At 42.3% G+C, this 17,949-nt stretch overlaps 1 protein-coding gene across 1 annotated transcript; it reads left to right on the forward strand.

Annotated features, from left to right (window-relative positions):
- The first annotated feature begins 12,021 nt into the window (after positions 1–12,021).
- On the forward strand, positions 12,022–16,936 carry LOC109748667 (serine/threonine-protein kinase Nek2). The gene is made up of 15 exons (XM_020307690.4): positions 12,022–12,363; positions 13,114–13,255; positions 13,349–13,415; positions 13,711–13,776; positions 13,885–13,931; positions 14,012–14,057; positions 14,141–14,221; positions 14,321–14,363; positions 14,456–14,505; positions 14,584–14,665; positions 14,753–14,802; positions 15,077–15,150; positions 15,241–15,292; positions 15,388–15,846; positions 16,031–16,936. Exons 2-15 carry the CDS (start codon positions 13,170–13,172, stop codon positions 16,601–16,603), a joined length of 1,776 nt encoding a protein of 591 aa, XP_020163279.1. The 5' UTR covers positions 12,022–12,363; positions 13,114–13,169; the 3' UTR covers positions 16,604–16,936.
- The last annotated feature ends 1,013 nt before the right edge of the window (positions 16,937–17,949 follow it).

The raw sequence follows: 17,949 nt of genomic DNA on the forward strand, positions 1-17,949 counted from the left end.
GATCAGCAAAGAAGGAGTTCTTGGCAGTGTTACAAGGTGTGAGTATTGAGTAAGACTCAAGACCTGACCACGGCAGAAGAGAGAGAAAGGACGAAGGTCGTCCCCTATGCTATAGACGTAGGCTCTACAGTATGCTATGCTGTGTACCGCACATGAAGTGTGCCTTGCCATGAGTTGGTCAAGGGGTACAATAGTGATCCGGGAATGGATCACATGACAGCGGTCGAACTTATCCTTAGTATCTAGTGGACTAAGGAATTTTCTCGATTATGGAGGTGAAAAGGAGTTCGTCGTAAAGGGTTACGTCGATGCGAACTTTGACACTAATCCGGATGACTCTGAGTAGTAAACCGGATTCGTATAGTAGAGCAGTTATTTGAAATGGCTCCAAGTAGCGCGTGGTAGCATCCACAAGATGACATAGATATTCGTAAAGCACACACGGATCTGAAAGGTTCAGACCCGTTGACTAATAACCTCTCTCACAAGCATAACGTGATCAAACCAGAACTCATTGAGTGTTAATCACATAGTGATGTGAACTAGATTGTTGACTCTATTAAACTCTTTGAATGTTGGTCACATGGTGATGTGACCTATGAGTGTTAATCACATGGTGATGTGAACTAGATTATTGACTCTAGTGCAAGTGGGAGACTGTTGGAATTATGCCCTAGAGGCAATAATAAATTGATTATTATTATATTTCCTTGTTCATGATAATCGTTTATTATCCATGCTAGAATTGTATTGATATGAAACTCAGATACATGTGTGGATACATAGACAACACCATGTCCCTAGTAAGCCTCTAGTTGACTAGCTCGTTGATCAATAGATGGTTGCGGTTTCCTGACCATGGACATTGGATGTCGTTGATAACGGGATCACATCATTAGGAGAATGATGTGATGAACAAGACCCAATCCTAAGCCTAGCACAAGATCGTGTAGTTCGTCTGCTAAAGCTTTTCTAATGTCAAGTATCATTTCCTTAGACCATGAGATTGTGCAACTCCCGGATACCGTAGGAATGCTTTGGGTGTACCAAACGTCACAACGTAACTGGGTGGCTATAAAGGTGCACTACAGGTATCTCCGAAAGTGTCTGTTGGGTTGGCACGAATCGAGACTGGGATTTGTCACTCCGTGTAAACGGAGAGGTATCTCTGGGCCCACTCGGTAGGACATCATCATAATGTGCACACTGTGACCAAGGAGTTGATCACGGGATGATGTGTTACGGAACGAGTAAAGAGACTTGCCGGTAACGAGATTGAACAAGGTATCGGGATACCGACGATCGAATCTCGGGCAAGTACTATACCGGTAGACAAAGGGAATTGTATACGGGATTGATTGAATCCCCGACATCGTGGTTCATCCGATGAGATCATCGTGGAACATGTGGGAGCCAACATGGGTATCCAGATCCCGCTGTTGGTTATTGACCGGAGAACGTCTCGGTCATGTCTGCATGGTTCCCGAACCCGTAGGGTCTACACACTTAAGGTTCGATGACGCTAGGGTTATAGGGAATAGATATACGTGGTTACCGAATGTTGTTCGGAGTCCCGGATGAGATCCCGGACGTCACGAGGAGTTCCGGAATGGTCCGTAGGTAAAGATTTATATATGGGAAGTCCTGTTTTGGTCACCGGAAAAGTTTCGGGTGCTATCGGTAACGTACCGGGACCACCGGGAGGGTCCCGGGGGTCCACCAGGTGGGGCCACCGGCCCCAGAGGGCTGCATGGGCCAAGTGTGGAAAGGGACCAGCCCCTAGGTGGGCTGGTGCGCCTCCCACAAGGGGCCCAAGGCGCAGGGAAGGGGGGAAGGGGGAAACCCTAGGCTCAGATGGGCCTAAGGCCCACCTAGTGGTGCGCCCCCCCCCCCCTCTCTCCCCCCTTGGCCGCCCCTCCAAGTCCCATCTAGGGCTGGCCGCACCCCTTGGGGGGAACCCTAGATGGGGGCGCAGCCCCTCCCCCTCCCCTATATATAGTGGGGGTTTTGGGGCTGCCATAGACATGAGAACATCTCTCTCTTGGCGCAGCCCTACCCCTCTCCCTCCTCGTCTCTCGCAGTGCTTGGCGAAGCCCTGCTGGAGTGCCAGACTCCTCCATCACCACCATGTCGTTGTGCTGCTGCTGGACGGAGTCTTCCCCAACCTCTCCCTCTCTCCTTGCTGGATCAAGGCATGGGAGACGTCACCGGGCTGCACGTGTGTTGAACGCGGAGGCGCCGTGGTTCGGCGCTTAGATCGGAATCAACCGCGATCTGAATCGCTACGTGTACGACTCCTTCATCCGCGTTCTTGCAACGCTTCCGCATCGCTATCTACAATGGAATGTAGATGCACTCCCCTTCCCCTCGGTGCTAGATTACTCCATAGATTGATCTTGGTGATGCGTAGAAAATTTTGAATTTCTGCTACGTTCCCCAACAGTCTATGCACAAGTCAAGACATACCAAGTACCCATCACAAACTCTTATCCCTCGCATTACATTATTTGCCATTTGCCTCTCGTTTTTCTCTCCCCCACTTCACCTTTGCCTTTTCTTCGCCCTCCTTCCGTTCGATCTTGTGTTACCACGTGCCTTCTTTTTGCTTGCATCTTCGCTTGCTAAAAGTTTATGGATCCTCATCCACTTGCTAATCTCTTTAAGATATCCAATTATGATGAACCAATTGCTAGTGAGTTTTGTGCACTAGATTATCTTTATGAGGTTTTGCTTGAAATTCGTGAATCTGGAAATTGTGATGAAGAAATTTATGAAGAGATTCACGATAGCTCCTTGAATAAAAAGCATGATTGCAATGATTTTACTATAAATTCTCTTGATGTCAATTGTGATAATAATATACAAAACCCTAAGCTTGGGGATGCTAGTTTTGCTATGTCCACTACTTGTTGCCATGATCATGATTGGGGTGATTCTTCTTACAATCTTGAAAATTTATTTAAGCCCCATGATGAATATGAGATTGATAATAGTGCTTGCAATAATATTGAAAGTGGGTTTGTAAGAGTGTCAACTTTAGATCCCACATATTTGGAGAATGTTCAATCTTATGGTATTTTTGATAAAAGTGGGTTTGGAGAGGTCATGACTTTAGTTAATGATAATCCCACTATTTTGGAAGAGTGTCAACTTCGCATGCATGTGGATCGTGTTGAGAATATGTTATGTGATAGCTATTTTGTTGCATTTGCCTATGATCCTACATGTAATTATTATGAGAGAGGAAAATATGGTTGTAGAAATTTTCATATTACTAAATTACCTCTCGTCATGTTGAGATTGCTATTGTTTCTTTCCGCTTCCTTGCATATGCTAGTTTTTGCTTGCCTTGATAATTTGTTTGCCTATAAGATGCCTATGCATAGGAAGTATGTTAGACTTATATGTGATTTTCACATGTTTTATGATTCTCTCTTTGTGTTTCAATTACTATCTTTTATGTGAGCATCATCGAAATCTCAATGCCTAGCTACGGGCGTTAAACGATAGCGCTTGTTGGGAGGCAACCCAATTTTATTTTAGTTTTTTGCTTTTTGGTTCTGTTTAGGAGTAAATCTTTGATCTAGCCTCTGGTTAGATTTGGTTTTGTGTTTTAATTAGTGTTTGTGCCAAGTTAAACCTATAGGATCTTCTTGGATGATAGTTATTTGATCTTGCTGAAAATTCCAGAAACTTTCTGTTCACGAAAACAATTGTTAAAAATCACCAGAACGTGATAAAATACTGATTCCAATTGCAGTAGATCAATAAACAAATTATCTAGGTCATCCTATTTTGGTAGATTTTTCTGAGTTCCAGAAGTTTTCGTTAGTTACAGATTACTACAGGCTGTTCTGTTTTTGACAGATTCTGTTTTTCGTGTGTTGTTTGCTTATTTTGATGAATCTATGGCTAGTAAAATAGTTTATAAACCATAGAAAAGTTGGAATACAGTAGGTTTAACACCAATATAAATAAAGAATGATTTCATTGCAGTACCTTGAAATGATGTTTTGTTTTCTTTCGCTAACGGAGCTCATGAGATTTTCTGTTAAGTTTTGTATTGTGAAGTTTTCAAGTTTTGGGTAAAGATTTGATGGATTATGGAGCAAGGATTGGCAAGAGCCTAAGCTTGGGGATGCCCAAGGCATCCCAAGGTAAAATCCAAGGACAACCAAAAGCCTAAGCTTGGGGATGCCCCGGAAGGCATCCCCTCTTTCGTCTTCGTCTATCGGTAACTTTACTTGGAGCTATATTTTTGTTCACCACATGATATGTGTTTTGCTTGGAGCATCTTGTATGATTTGAGTCTTTGCTTTTTAGTTTACCACAATCATCCTTGCTGTACACACCTTTTGAGAGAGACACACATGATTCAGAATTTATTAGAATACTCTATGTGCTTCACTTATATCTTTTGAGCTATATAGTTTTTGCTCTAGTGCTTCACTTATATCTTTTAGAGCACGGCGGTGGTTTTGTTTTATAGAAACTATTGATCTCTCATGCTTCACTTATATTATTTTGAGAGTCCTACAAAACAGCATGGTACTTTGCTTAAATTGATAAATTAGTCCTAAAGTGATAGGCATCCAAGATTAGTAAAAACTTTCTTATGAGTGTGTTGAATACTATGACAAGTTTGATACTTGATAATTGTTTTGAGATATGAAGATGGTGATATTAGAGTCATGCTAGTTGAGTAGTTGTGAATTTGAGAAATACTTGTGTTAAAGTTTGTGATTCCCGTAGCATGCACGTATGGTGAACCGTTATGTGATGAAGTCGGAGCATGATTTATTTATTGATTGTCTTCCTTATGAGTGGCGGTCGGGGACAAGCGATGGTCTTTTCCTACCAATCTATCCCCCTAGGAGCATGCGCGTAATACTTTGTTTCGATAACTAATAGATTTTTGCAATAAGTATGTGAGTTCTTTATGACTAATGTTGAGTCCATGGATTATATGCACTCTCACCCTCCCACCATTGCTAGCCTCTCTAATACCGCGCACCTTTCGCCGGTATCATGCACCCACCATAGACCTTCCTCAAAACAACCACCATACCTACCTATCATGGCATTTCCATAGCCATTCCGAGATATATTGCATGCAACTTACCATCGTTCCGTTTATTATGACACGCTCCATCATTGTCATATTGCTTTGCATGATCATGTAGTTGACATCGTATTTGCGGCAAAGCCACCTTCATAATTCTTTCATACATGTCACTCTTGATTCATTGCGTATCCCGGTACTCCGCCGGAGTCATTCACATAGAGTCATATTTTGTTCTAAGTATTGAGTTGTAATACTTGAGTTGTAAATAAATAAAAGTGTGATGATCATCATTATTAGAGCATTGTCTCAAGTGAGGAAAGGATGATGGAGACTATGATTCCCCCACAAGTCGGGATGAGACTCCAGACGAAAAAAAAGAGGCCATAAAAAAGAAGAAGAGAAAAGGCCCAAACAAAAAAATGAGAGAAAAAGAGAGAAGGGACAATGTTACTATCCTTTTACCACACTTGTGCTTCAAAGTAGCACATTGATCTTCATTGATAGAGAGTCTCCTATGTTGTCACTTTCATATGCTAGTGGGAATTTTACATTATAGAACTTGACTTGTATATTCCAATGATGGGCTTCCTCAAATTGCCGTAGGTCTTCATGAGCAAGCAAGTTGGATGCACACCCACTTAGTTGCTTTTGTTGAGCTTTCATACACTTATAGCTCTAGTGCACCCGTTGCATGGCAATCCCTACTCACTCACATTGATATCTATTAATGGGCATCTCCATAGCCCGTTGATACGCCTAGTTGATGTGAGACTATCTTCTCCTTTTTGTCTTCTCCACAACCACCATTCTATTCCACATATAGTGTTATGTCCATGGCTCACGCTCATGTATTGCGTGAAGATTGAAAAAGTTTGAGAACATCAAAAGTATGAAACAATTGCTTGGCTTGTCATCGGGGTTGTGCATGATTAAATACTTTGTGTGATGAAGATAGAGCATAACCAGACTATATGATTTTGTAGGGATAACTTTCTTTAGCCATGTTATTTTGAGAAGACATGATTGCTTTGTTAGTATGCTTGAAGTATTATTATTTTTTATGTCAATATTAAACTTTTATCTTGAATCTTTCGAATCTGAACATTCATGCCACAATTAAGAAAATTACATTGAAAATTATGCTAAGTAGCATTCCACATCAAAAATTCTGTTTTTATCATTTACCTACTCGAGGATGAGCAGGAATTAAGCTTAGGGATGCTTGATACGTCTCCAACGTATCTATAATTTTTGATTGCTCCATGCTATTATATATTCTGTTTTGGATGTTTAATGGGCTTATTTATACACTTTTATATTATATTTGGGACTAACTTATTAACCGGAGGCCCAGCCCAAATTGTTGTTTTTTTGCCTATTTCAGTGTTTCGAAGGAAAGGAATATCAAACGGAGTCCAAACGGAATGAAACCTTCAGGAACGTGATTTTCAGAACAAACGTGATCCAGAGGACTTGGAGTGGACGTCAAGAAATCACCGAGGAAGCCACGAGGCAGGGGGCGCGCCTACCCCCTGGGCGCGCCCTCCACCCTCGTGGGCCCCTCGTGGCTCCACCGACCTACTTCTTCCTCCTATATATACCTACGTACCCCCAAACCATCGGGGAGCACCACGAAAACCTAATTCCACCGCCGCAACCTTCTGTACTCGTGAGATCCCATATTGGGGCCTTTTCCGGCGCCCTGCCGGAGGGGGCATTGATCACGGAGGGCTTCTACATCAACACCATAGCCTCTCCGATGATGTGTGAGTAGTTTACCTCAGACCTTCGGGTCCATAGTTATTAGCTAGATGGCTTCTTCACTCTCTTTGGATCTCAATACAAAGTTCTCCTCGATTTTCTTGGAGATCTATTTGATGTAACTCTTCTTTTGCGGTGTGTTTGTCGAGATCCGATGAATTGTGGGTTTATGATCAAGATTATCTATGAACAATATTTGAATCTCCTCTGAATTCTTTTATGTATGATTGGTTATCTTTGCAAGTCTCTTCAAATTATCAGTTTGGTTTGGCCTACTAGATTGATCTTTCTTGCAATGGGAGAAGTGCTTACCTTTGGGTTCAATCTTGCGGTGTCCTTTCCCAATGACAGCGGGGGCAGCAAGGCACGTATTGTATTGTTGCCATCGAGGATAAAAAGATGGGGTTTATATCATATTGCATGAGTTTATCCCTCTACATCATGTCATCTTGCTTAAAGCGTTACTCTGTTCTTATGAACTTAATACTCTAGATGCATGCTGGATAGCGGTCGATGTGTGGAGTAATAGTAGTAGATACAGAATCGTTTCGGTCTACTTGTCACGGACGTGATGCCTATATATATGATCATACCTATATATTCTCATAACTATGCTCAATTCTATCAATTGCTCGACAGTAATTTGTTTACCCACCGTAATACTTATGCTATCTTGAGAGAAGCCACTAGTGAAATCTATGGCCCCCAGGTCTATCTTCCATCATATTAATCTCCCGACAACAAGCTATTTCTGGCGCCGTTTATTTTGCTTTCTTTACTTTTAGTCTTTATCATAAAAATACCAAAAATATTATCTTATCATCTCTATCAGATCTCACTCTAGTAAGTGACCGTGAAGGGATTGACAACCCCTTTATCGCGTTGGTTGCGAGGTTCTTATTTGTTTGTGTAGATGCGTGGGACTTGAGTGTGGCCTCCTACTCTATACGACGCTCTGTACGACAAACCATCTGCACCACAAGATTGTTCCATTTTTTCAGTCATTTCGGTTTGATTAGTATCGTACAAGAATCAGATGTGGTCTGGCTATTCCGTTGTAATATACAACTTTCTTGAAATTCGGTAGTAATTTTTTCAAACTTTGACTACTAGTGTTTACATTTTCTTCATTGGAAAGATGAAAGCAACATCACTAGATTTGTCATTGCAGAAATATTTCTAAACTTGTCTAAAATAGTGGTCGAAGATGCACATATGAGATTATGTCAATGCCTAAGGCACCTGCCGACGAACTAAGAGAGTAGAAATGTAGAATGCTTTAATTTTAGGACGCTGATAACGTCCACACGTGTGGTGGGAACAACACCCGCCCACACGCCCTACAACACACAGATTGTGCCACATCACCACATGTATGCATGTGAGAATCTTTTTGGATTTTCAATTTTTAAAATGTTTTATCTCTTAAATGAAAAATCCGATTGAAGATCCGTTTTCACCATTAAATCCATCGCGACGAGATCTTCGAAACTAGATTCACATATCAATATGTTTCGACGACATTTTTTGGGGGGTTAAAAGTTGCCATGTCTATTGTACATGAATTGCCACGGTGTTTTTACACTGAAGTTGCCATGATATGTTTTAGCTATTTTTCCTTCTACCTTTAAAAGCAATTTTGACATATTATAAAACGGGGAATTAAGAAACTAAACTTGCCATGAACCATAAACTAAAATTGCCATGACACATGCACTTAAAATTGCCATGGTTCATACAAAAAATAATTTCCATGGTCAAAAGTACTGGAATCGCCATGGTCAATACTAAAATTGCCATGATCTATAAACTAAAATTGCCACATGGCAAATTTAGTGTAAACACTATGACAACTACAGTGTAAACATCATGACAACTTTTGGCCAATTTTTTTTCGTTGAAACATATCAACATGGGATCTAGTTTTGAAGATCTCGTCGAGACGGAGTTAATGGTGAAAACGGATTTTTAATTGGATTTTTTTATTAGGAGAAAAACATTTTTAAGCCGAAAACCAAAAAGATCCGCTGATGTCATCTGTTTTGACGTGGCAAAATGAATGGTAATGAAGGCGTTTGGGCTATGTTGCTTCGTGCCACACGTGTGGGCGTTATAATTTAGGTAATTTTATTATTTTGTTCGAATAATAGCAAGTCAAGTCCATCTGTTTTTTTCCTCCTAAGGTTTGATTATTTGAAAAAACTGTACCATAACATTAGCAGGGCTAGTTTGTAAATTTTTCTCCTAACCCATGTCGAAATTCGACTGCCTCATGGGATTATGTAAATTCATTGTTGTCCTCGACATGCCTCAAAACAATCTGAATTTATCATCTGATTGTTTGAGAAAATTGCAGCATAACATTGATATGAATCTCTGAAGACGTCGGTACGCTATGCCATCTGACTTGGTGGAAGAGGATGTGTGGTGACGAACTTGAGCAGTTGCACGTAGCGCTTCCCCAAAACATAATTCATCCTCTCCCGATGCAGGATCATAAGGACGAGAGGTACCGCAGACATGCTCTCCCTCTTGCAGATGCATGCTGGCGCTCGGGATGGAGTAATCTAGGATGACGATGCAAGTAGTGAGAGGAGGCAAACCATGGCTTGATTCAGTGTATTTTTGGTTGTGGCCTGCAAGTCATATTTATAAAGGAGAACCCAAGCGGCATCGTGTCGCGATCATGATCTCAAACAGACTTGGTTTTTCAAGTTGAAACTTACTGGACAAGAAAACAATCAACCTGTGTGCCAAGAAACCAAAAAAATAAAATGACAAAATGAAGGCGCACTCCCAAGGTTACAAACCGAATTTTGTCACATGCCCACGCCCTTCACTCCAGCCAGACCAGGAAAAAACGGTCACGTGCGTGTGGCGTTCTCTTTCTCTCCTCATACTCATCACTTAGTGTAGTGGGGAGACTATAATATTTATGTTGGTCTCACGTCTCCTTTACTTTCAGGGTGGGACAGAAGATTGCACCTTCACTTGCCATTTATACATGGGCCTTTGAGATTTACATTAGGAATTTCAGAAAATCTTCATGGCCAAGCCCATTTATTCTAACACGCTACACCCTATTTTTTTTCCTTATTTGTGTTTATAAACGATATTTCTATTGGGTGATGGTTATTGTAGTTCTTTGCGTATTCATACACAGAGACTGAGATGGATGGGCCGGTAAAAGTCTAACAAAACCTTTTGTAGTGAAAACTAAATGTTAAATTCTAGTGTTCTTCATTCTACATTTATTTGTTTATTTTTGCAACCTGAAGGGGCTTTGAACATTTTCTTTTCATCAATCAGATGATTCCATTGGAACTGAGATTCTTTCATGACCTTTCTGTCACGCCATCCACATATCCCGAGTCCATTATTGGTTCAATTTGAAGTTGAATTCTCAAGACGCCAATGAAGGCTGCATCCAATTGCCTCGATGCTATTTTTTTACGAAGGCTTGTGATACATATATTTATACAATATTTTTTAGAAAAGCAGAAGAAAGCTAAGAGTGACTAGTGCTCAATCAATTGGGAGCTAGCAAATCCATCAAATCCATGATTAGAAATTTAGAATATAGTTAGAAGAGTAAGACTTGCTAGTTGCCCTACAGATAACCCTTCCAGTTAAGTTCCTCTTATTAAAAATGAAGTCATTTCGATTGGTCCATTATTCTTGTAAATCTGTGTGGGTTATAAAGATGTTGCGGACAAATTGTACAATAGTGCAAGTTGTGTTAGTAGTATTGGCTGCATAAAAAAAGGATTCTTCAACGGTGTGAGCCCCAACCTTACACATCCTAATGTCATTAAAAATGGTTGTAGTTGGCATCTTCTAAGAAAATATGAAAGAAATGCGGGTCGAGCAAACTGCTCCACGTCTAGCTAAATAGTAGAATCACATGTGTATGTAAATAGATGGCTTTCCAGAAACTGTATAGTTAAAAAATTTAAACTTTGACACAAAACTACTTTTATTCGTAAAATAAAGCAACATCATTAGATTTGTCATAAAACATGTTTTCAAACGCCTACAAATTAATGATCAAAGATGCATAGAGAAGTGCTACACACACGACACTCTTTGGACGATTTACGCACGATCAGCGAGCTCAGCCTTTGATCAAGCCTGATGGGTGGATTATCACCTTTGGATCAGTGGTCGTGTAAGGGTCGTGCGAGGACTCTCGTGCATAGAGTAGTTTCGAAGATGCATATTGGGGACTATGTCAATGCATAAATGTCATCTGTTGACGAATTGAGGGAGTAGAATTCTTTATTTCTGTCTTTTTTTTAATTATATCTAGTCATGTTTATCCTTATATTTTTTTACGGTTTGATTACTCCCTCCGTCCCACAATATAAGATGCTGAAAAAGCTTGCAAAAACATCTTATAATATGGAACGAAGGGAGTAGATAATATAGAGACAATTGCAGCATAATAATCAATCAGTGATTGCTGGTTACCCAATAGATAACCATGGTAAGTCCCTCTTCAAATTATGTCCTTTTCATAAGAAATGCTTTTCCTGTAGTGTGTGCCCCGACCCTATACACCCTAGTGTCATTAAAAATGGTTGTAGATTTGTGCATATCTTCCAAGAAAATACTACTACCATGAAAGATATGCTGAGTCGATGCAAACTGCTCCACAGCTAGCTAAGTAGTACTCCATCTGATTGTAAATATAGAGACGTTGTGCATACGATGGTTTCAATACAATACATGTACGCACGAACCATCTGCACCACATGATCGTTCCATTTTCTCAACCAGTTCGGTTTAGATTAGTATCGTACAAGAATCGGATGTGAACACTTGTATGCTTTTTCAAATATCCCTTCATCCTAAAATAAATGACTCGACTTTGTATAACTTTAGATAAGTGATTTAATTTTGTACTAACTTATTTTGAGACGGAGGGAGTCTATGACTTTCTTGAAATTGTGTAGTAGTAAAATTTTGTTTGGAAACTTTGCTCTAAAATGCTTTTTGAATGTCGCATTACTATCATGGAGTAGCAAAGATGCCATCAGCCCACAAGCACTCACACTAATGGCTCCTTTTTGTTTCTCATCATATCATGGATGCAATCCAAGAAACTAAAAAATACACCCTCCAAAAAAATTAAAAAATACACCCAAGTTGACCATACCAGGAGCCCCCCCCCCCCCCCCCCCACCCTCTCTCTCATCAGTCATCACATTTTCTTCTTCACTGCCATCGCCTTCCCAGTTCACACACCCCTCCCTCTCTCTCTCTAGCCCTGTTCTTTTTCTCTCTCCTCGGGGAGGCTTCTCCCCTAGCTCTCCTCCTCCTCCTCCCTTTACCTTTGGGCTATATAAGCTTTGGGGGATTGGAAAGCGGCAGCGAGCGGGCGGGCGGGGCTCTCGCCGAGTTTGAAGTTGAACCCACCCCAAGCCAAAACCCCCATCTTTCTCTCTCCTTCTCCCCGCCGCCGCCCCTTCAAATCGCGGCCGCTCCCCCCGCCTCCGTCCCCGATCAAATGCGGCGAGATCTGCGCGCGTGACCCCGTAAGTCCACCGCGCCCTGCCCCCTCCCGTCCGCCGGCCTTTGCGCCGGCCGTGGCGGGGTTCTTGGAGCTGGCATTTCAGCCTCCGAGCTCGGATTAGATTGGATTGTTCTTCCGTTTCCCCCCCTCTGCTTTTTTGGGTTCGGAGCTGTGTTCTTGCTTCCTTGGGTTGGATCGAGAGCCGCGCTGCGCGCCGCCATTTCGCATCCATTTTGATGCGCTCATGGAGTTGGCATTTGGGATTCGTTCGTTGATTGTAAAAGGAAAACAAATCATTGGGGTGGCTTTGATTCGGAGTTGGTGGCGCTTGGACCCGGGCTTGATTATTTTTCTCCCCCTGCGTCTTGAATTCTGATTTGCTCCTTGAGTTTCGATTTGACATTTCGGCCCAGAGCTCCACCGTTTCCTCTTTCTTTTCTTTTTTCAGAACAGTTTAGTGGGGCTGTCGGCAGGTTTTGTCACCGAGTGCTTTGCTTTTGCATCCGTAATTACGGACCACTTGTCTTTTCTTGTGTTTTCATGTGAGCTCACGCTTTTGGTCTTCTCTTCCCCCTCAGCCCCAAGATATATCTCTTGGAGTATTGGCAACTTTGCCATCCATTTTGATTTCTTTTCTCTGGACAATACTACCTTTTTTCACTCTGAACATTATTTTGTGCGTGTGTGGAGTTGTTTGGTACTTCAATGCACTTATTCTTCACCATTGCTTGACAGAAGTACTGATTTGTTTTCGTTCTTTTTTACCCCCCAGGATAGTTTGAAAAGAGCATATCCTGCTGTGTGCGGGCTGCAGCAGACTCAGCAAGGATGGATCAGTATGAGGTATTGGAGCAGATTGGGAAAGGAGCATTCGGCTCTGCTCTGTTGGTGAGGCACAAGGTGGAGAAGAAGAAGTGAGGCTGACTATGACTAGCACCCCCCTTCACTCGCCTTTTGGGACCAGTTTTGTTTCAGTCATTTTGATGCTCTGAGTATATATGGTGCAGGTATGTGCTGAAGAAGATCCGGCTTGCCCGACAGACGGACCGCACTCGCCGGTCTGCCCACCAGGAGGTAAAGCTTCTTCTGCTTCATCTTCCCAAGCTATACTTGTTCATTTTTTGGTGCCTAGTTATGATTTGAAGGGAAAACCTTTTGTTCATCAATACCAGCTTATTGATGTCATTTTTGGTACAAACTATAAGTAGATGTGGTGCAGATATGGTTATGTAAATAAATTACCACCTGATGGTGCTATTGAGTTTAGCTGGCTAGTGATGAATTGATCTGAATCGTTGAACTTGCAAGATATGTTGTCTTGTGTCGTGCTTTCCTTTCACTGAATTGTGCGGAAATGTTCTTCATGCAGATGCAGCTTATTGCAACTGTGAGAAATCCGTTCATCGTGGAGTACAAAGATTCTTGGGTAGAGAAGGTAGGTAAAAGGACAAAAAAAGGGTTAAACTGGCAAGCAGGAAGGCGAAATTGTTTCAATTTTACTTAATATGTGTATTATGCTCATTCTGTTTACTTGAAATTTCAGGGTTGCTATGTCTGCATTGTTATTGGTTATTGTCAGGGAGGAGACATGTATGTTACCCTGTGATGTCCTTTAAATAGTTTTTCACAAACTTTAGTCCCTGTAGTTAACACAATATGTATTGGTCCAGGTCTGAAGCTATTAAAAGAGCTAATGGTACATATTTCTCTGAGGAGGTGCAGTTCTTGCCTTGCTTTTATTTTGGCATCTTTAAGTTGTTTTGTCGTGGAACACACTTTTAACTGTTCTCATTTTGCAGAAGCTTTGCAAGTGGCTTGTGCAGCTCCTTATGGCTCTTGATTACTTGCACACAAACCACATTCTTCACCGTGATGTCAAGGTCAGTGACAACTGACAGTGCTTCAATTGGAGCATATGATGGTACTTATATTTGTAAGGCGTGATAATAATGTGTACTGAAGCTGCTAATTTGTTTCAGTGCTCCAATATTTTCATTGCCAGGGACCAAACTATAAGACTCGGTACGTAGCTTAGTCCCAGAAAAAGTGCAATACTTTATTTATGAGTTATGTAATCCTGGTAATGATGTGATTCCAAATTTAATAACATGCAGGTGACTTTGGGCTTGCAAAAATATTGACATCTGATGATCTGGCATCTTCCGTAAGTGATCAAAATATCTTTTTGTCTTTCTTATGCATATTCGATGGTGTACTTAGTACTATATTGCTCTGAACCTAGGTGGTAGGAACGCCAAGTTATATGTGCCCAGAACTTCTTGCTGATATACCATATGGTAGCAAGTCTGATATTTGGTCTCTAGGTATGTATCACTTCTATGCGATAAATCACTTTCCTGAACCTAGACAGAAAACTTGTGATTCCATACTTATATATTTTTCTGTTTCAGGATGTTGTATTTACGAAATGACTGCTCTCAGGCCTGCCTTTAAAGCTTTCGTAAGTCTCTACATTGCCTTCTTTTTTGTGCCCATGGATGTAATTAGTTTATAGATTATTGCAAATTGTTGGTCAAACTTCAAAACTACAAGTAACATTATTGTTTACCTGCTGAGCACTTTATGCTCTTTAAGTTAGATTATTTGACACGTCTAGGATGTTTATGTTCTATTATTAGTAAACCTGCATTGTACTAATTACTAGGCTCACATTGTACTAACCATGTAAGGCCCCAGAAATTAATGAGGGTTTGGTTGTCATTAATTAATGGCAGGACATGCAAGCTTTGATTAACAAGATCACGAAGTCAATAGTATCACCATTGCCTACCAAATATTCTGGTCCATTGTAAGTTAGCAAGCTTTTTTGTTTCTCACTCAATTTTGCTTGTCATCTTACCCGAATGGAGCATGCTTAACTTTTACTTCCTTCATGCAGTCGGGGACTTATTAAGAGCATGCTGCGTAAAAGCCCAGAGCACAGACCAAGCGTAATTCCTCAGTGCCCTCTTAGTCATTGCTAATCTACCATTTATTTTCATACAAATTTGTTCTCTGATGCACATACCACTTAATACCTGTATAGGCTGGAGAACTGCTGAAACATCCTCAACTTCAGCCTTATGTGTTTCAAGTCCAATTGAAGTCTAGTCCTACTCGCAATATTCATCCCATCAATGAATCTCTGACTGACAAAGTTAAGAAGATGACAGTTCCTGATGATGTCCCTGATTCTGCGCGCAGAAGAATGGTCAGGAGAAACTCTTTGGGAAGTCATAGGATCGTGACATTTAGCAAGCCATCACCCGAGCGTAACTCTGTTAGTTCTACTAGGAGCATCAAGGAATATACAACTACTCAGAGTTGCAAAGAGTTATCCATTGACAGCAGTCAGGCTGAAGATGACGAGGTTACCAGTAAAGCCATGATAACCAAGACATCAAGCATCCTAAGGACTCCCAAGAGTAATCCAGCCAAGACATTCACAAGTAGAAACAGGCTTGAAACTCCAAAAACATCTTATAACAGAACAAACCGCGCTGAGGTATTTTTTGCCATTGATTCTTTATGCTCTAAATATTACTGATAAACTTGTTCTCCATTTGTTGGTGAAATGCCATACTCTTCAATCATAGGCGTGGCTCTAACATGAATTTGCATTCTTTAGTTTGCTGCTTGCTTAAGCAAATGTTTGAATATTCATTGAGCGTCTAATTTCTCCTGTGCAGCCGCCCTCAGTGACACCTGTGAACAAGAGTGCTCGACTGGCTCGAAGAGTATCCCTCCCGCTGTCGACATACGAAACGCCCATCAAGCGCAGCATCAGCATTCTTGACCAGCTAGGCTCCCCTGATGTCTCCATGAACGCGCCTCGAATCGACAGGATCGCAGAGTTTCCACTGGCTTCATCAGAGGACCCCTTCCACTCCATCCACAAGCTCTCTTCAGCCCATGGCTCATGCTCCACCCCTCCCTTCATCAACCGGTCGATCACTAAGGACAAGTGCACGATCCAGGTGCTCCGTGCGGACGGCGGGGACAACGGGAGCGACTCGTCGGGCCGCAACGCCACGGCCGCGTCGAGCCGGGGCTCCAACGACTCGAGGCTGCAGCGGTTCGACATGTCGTCGTTCCAGCAGCGTGCGGAGGCGCTGGAGGGCCTGCTGGAGTTCAGCGCGCAGCTGCTGCAGCAGGAGAGGTACGACGAGCTGGGGATCCTGCTGAAGCCGTTCGGCCCCGAGAAGGCGTCCCCCAGGGAGACAGCCATCTGGCTCTCAAAGAGCTTCAAGGAGACGACGTAGTCTCCACGGTCTGTCGGTCGGTCGCCATTTTTGTAACGTGATGCGCGACCGACCGGCGTAGCTGAGGTAGTTGGATTAAGTCGGTGTTAGGCCTGAAGTTTAGCTGCTGGGACGACCTAGGCAACACCATCTCAGTGTTGCTGTTGCCCTAACTTGTTAGCTATAGCTAGTAAGTAACCCCAGTTCAGTAGTAGTAGCAGTAGAAGCAATAATAGCACTAGTAGTAGTAGTAGAATTGTACTACTAAGTTGGAACCCTGGATCTGGCATTATCTTGAACCCTTGTAGCCATGCTGCCTGCCTTGCCCCATTTCAATCATGCCATGATCCTCTATCTCTATGCCTATGCCACGATCTGTCTCCTGATTGGGTCAATGCAAGAATCCTATGCCTCCTACGAACATAGGTAGCAAGTTTAAAAATGCTGAAATGGAAGCTTTCATGTTATTCCGACTTGAAAATTCATGCGTGGATGGGTAGATGCCATGTGATGTACCTAACCTAGCCCTGTGTGCTGTTTGCGTAGCTTGATTCCAAGCTGAATTTAAACCATGGCTTGTCCTTAAACAAGCGAGGATCTCAGCCGGGGCAAGCTGCCAAACGGGGCGGCGTGGCCATGTGGTGACGACGAGCAAACGAAAACAAGAACCTGGGGGTTTGGCACGGGCCCGAATCTCCCCATGTGCCCAGCTGCCTTTGATAGGAGACGGGAGAGGAGAGAACGATGGCGTGGATCTCGGGAGCACGGCGCACGGGGCATGTCTTGGCGCCATGCGGGCGTCGCAGAGGCAACGGTACCGTGTAGATGGAGATGGAGAACAGTCTCCTTGTCGATCCATTGCATCCGTCTTGGGGGATTACAGCCGGTGGCGTATGCTCTTGAGTCTTTGCCAAGCAAACACCCTTTGCCTTGCATTGGTAACCTGCAAGTACTGGCTAGTGAACTAACTATACACAACAATCAAAATGTGCTTTTATTTATCATATCAGGGCCTCTCGTTTCTTGAGAGGAGTTTTGGAATACATTATGTTCATCTTTCCCCTTGATTCTTTCTTGAGGGTTTATGGGCATAGAACTACAGTAGGCATCATGAGTTTCGAGTGTGGTGAGCCATTCCGACGGTCGCTTTTTTTTCTTCAGAAAAAGAAGTGTGGGATGCAATCTCTTAGATGGAGGAGCATAATAAGGCACTGTGGCTAGATGTGTTTTGGGCTGAGTTCTATCAGAAATTATGTATGTTAGTAGAGTTATACAATGAAAATTTACCGGAAGCGAATTTTTGGCTCTCGGGTGCCGGCGTACCCTATATGCGCACATTCTTTTAATAATTCTACAAAAAGTCAAAA

The sequence above is a fragment of the Aegilops tauschii genome, chromosome 5 (assembly GCF_002575655.3).
Source record: "Aegilops tauschii subsp. strangulata cultivar AL8/78 chromosome 5, Aet v6.0, whole genome shotgun sequence".
Lineage (NCBI taxonomy): Eukaryota > Viridiplantae > Streptophyta > Magnoliopsida > Poales > Poaceae > Aegilops > Aegilops tauschii.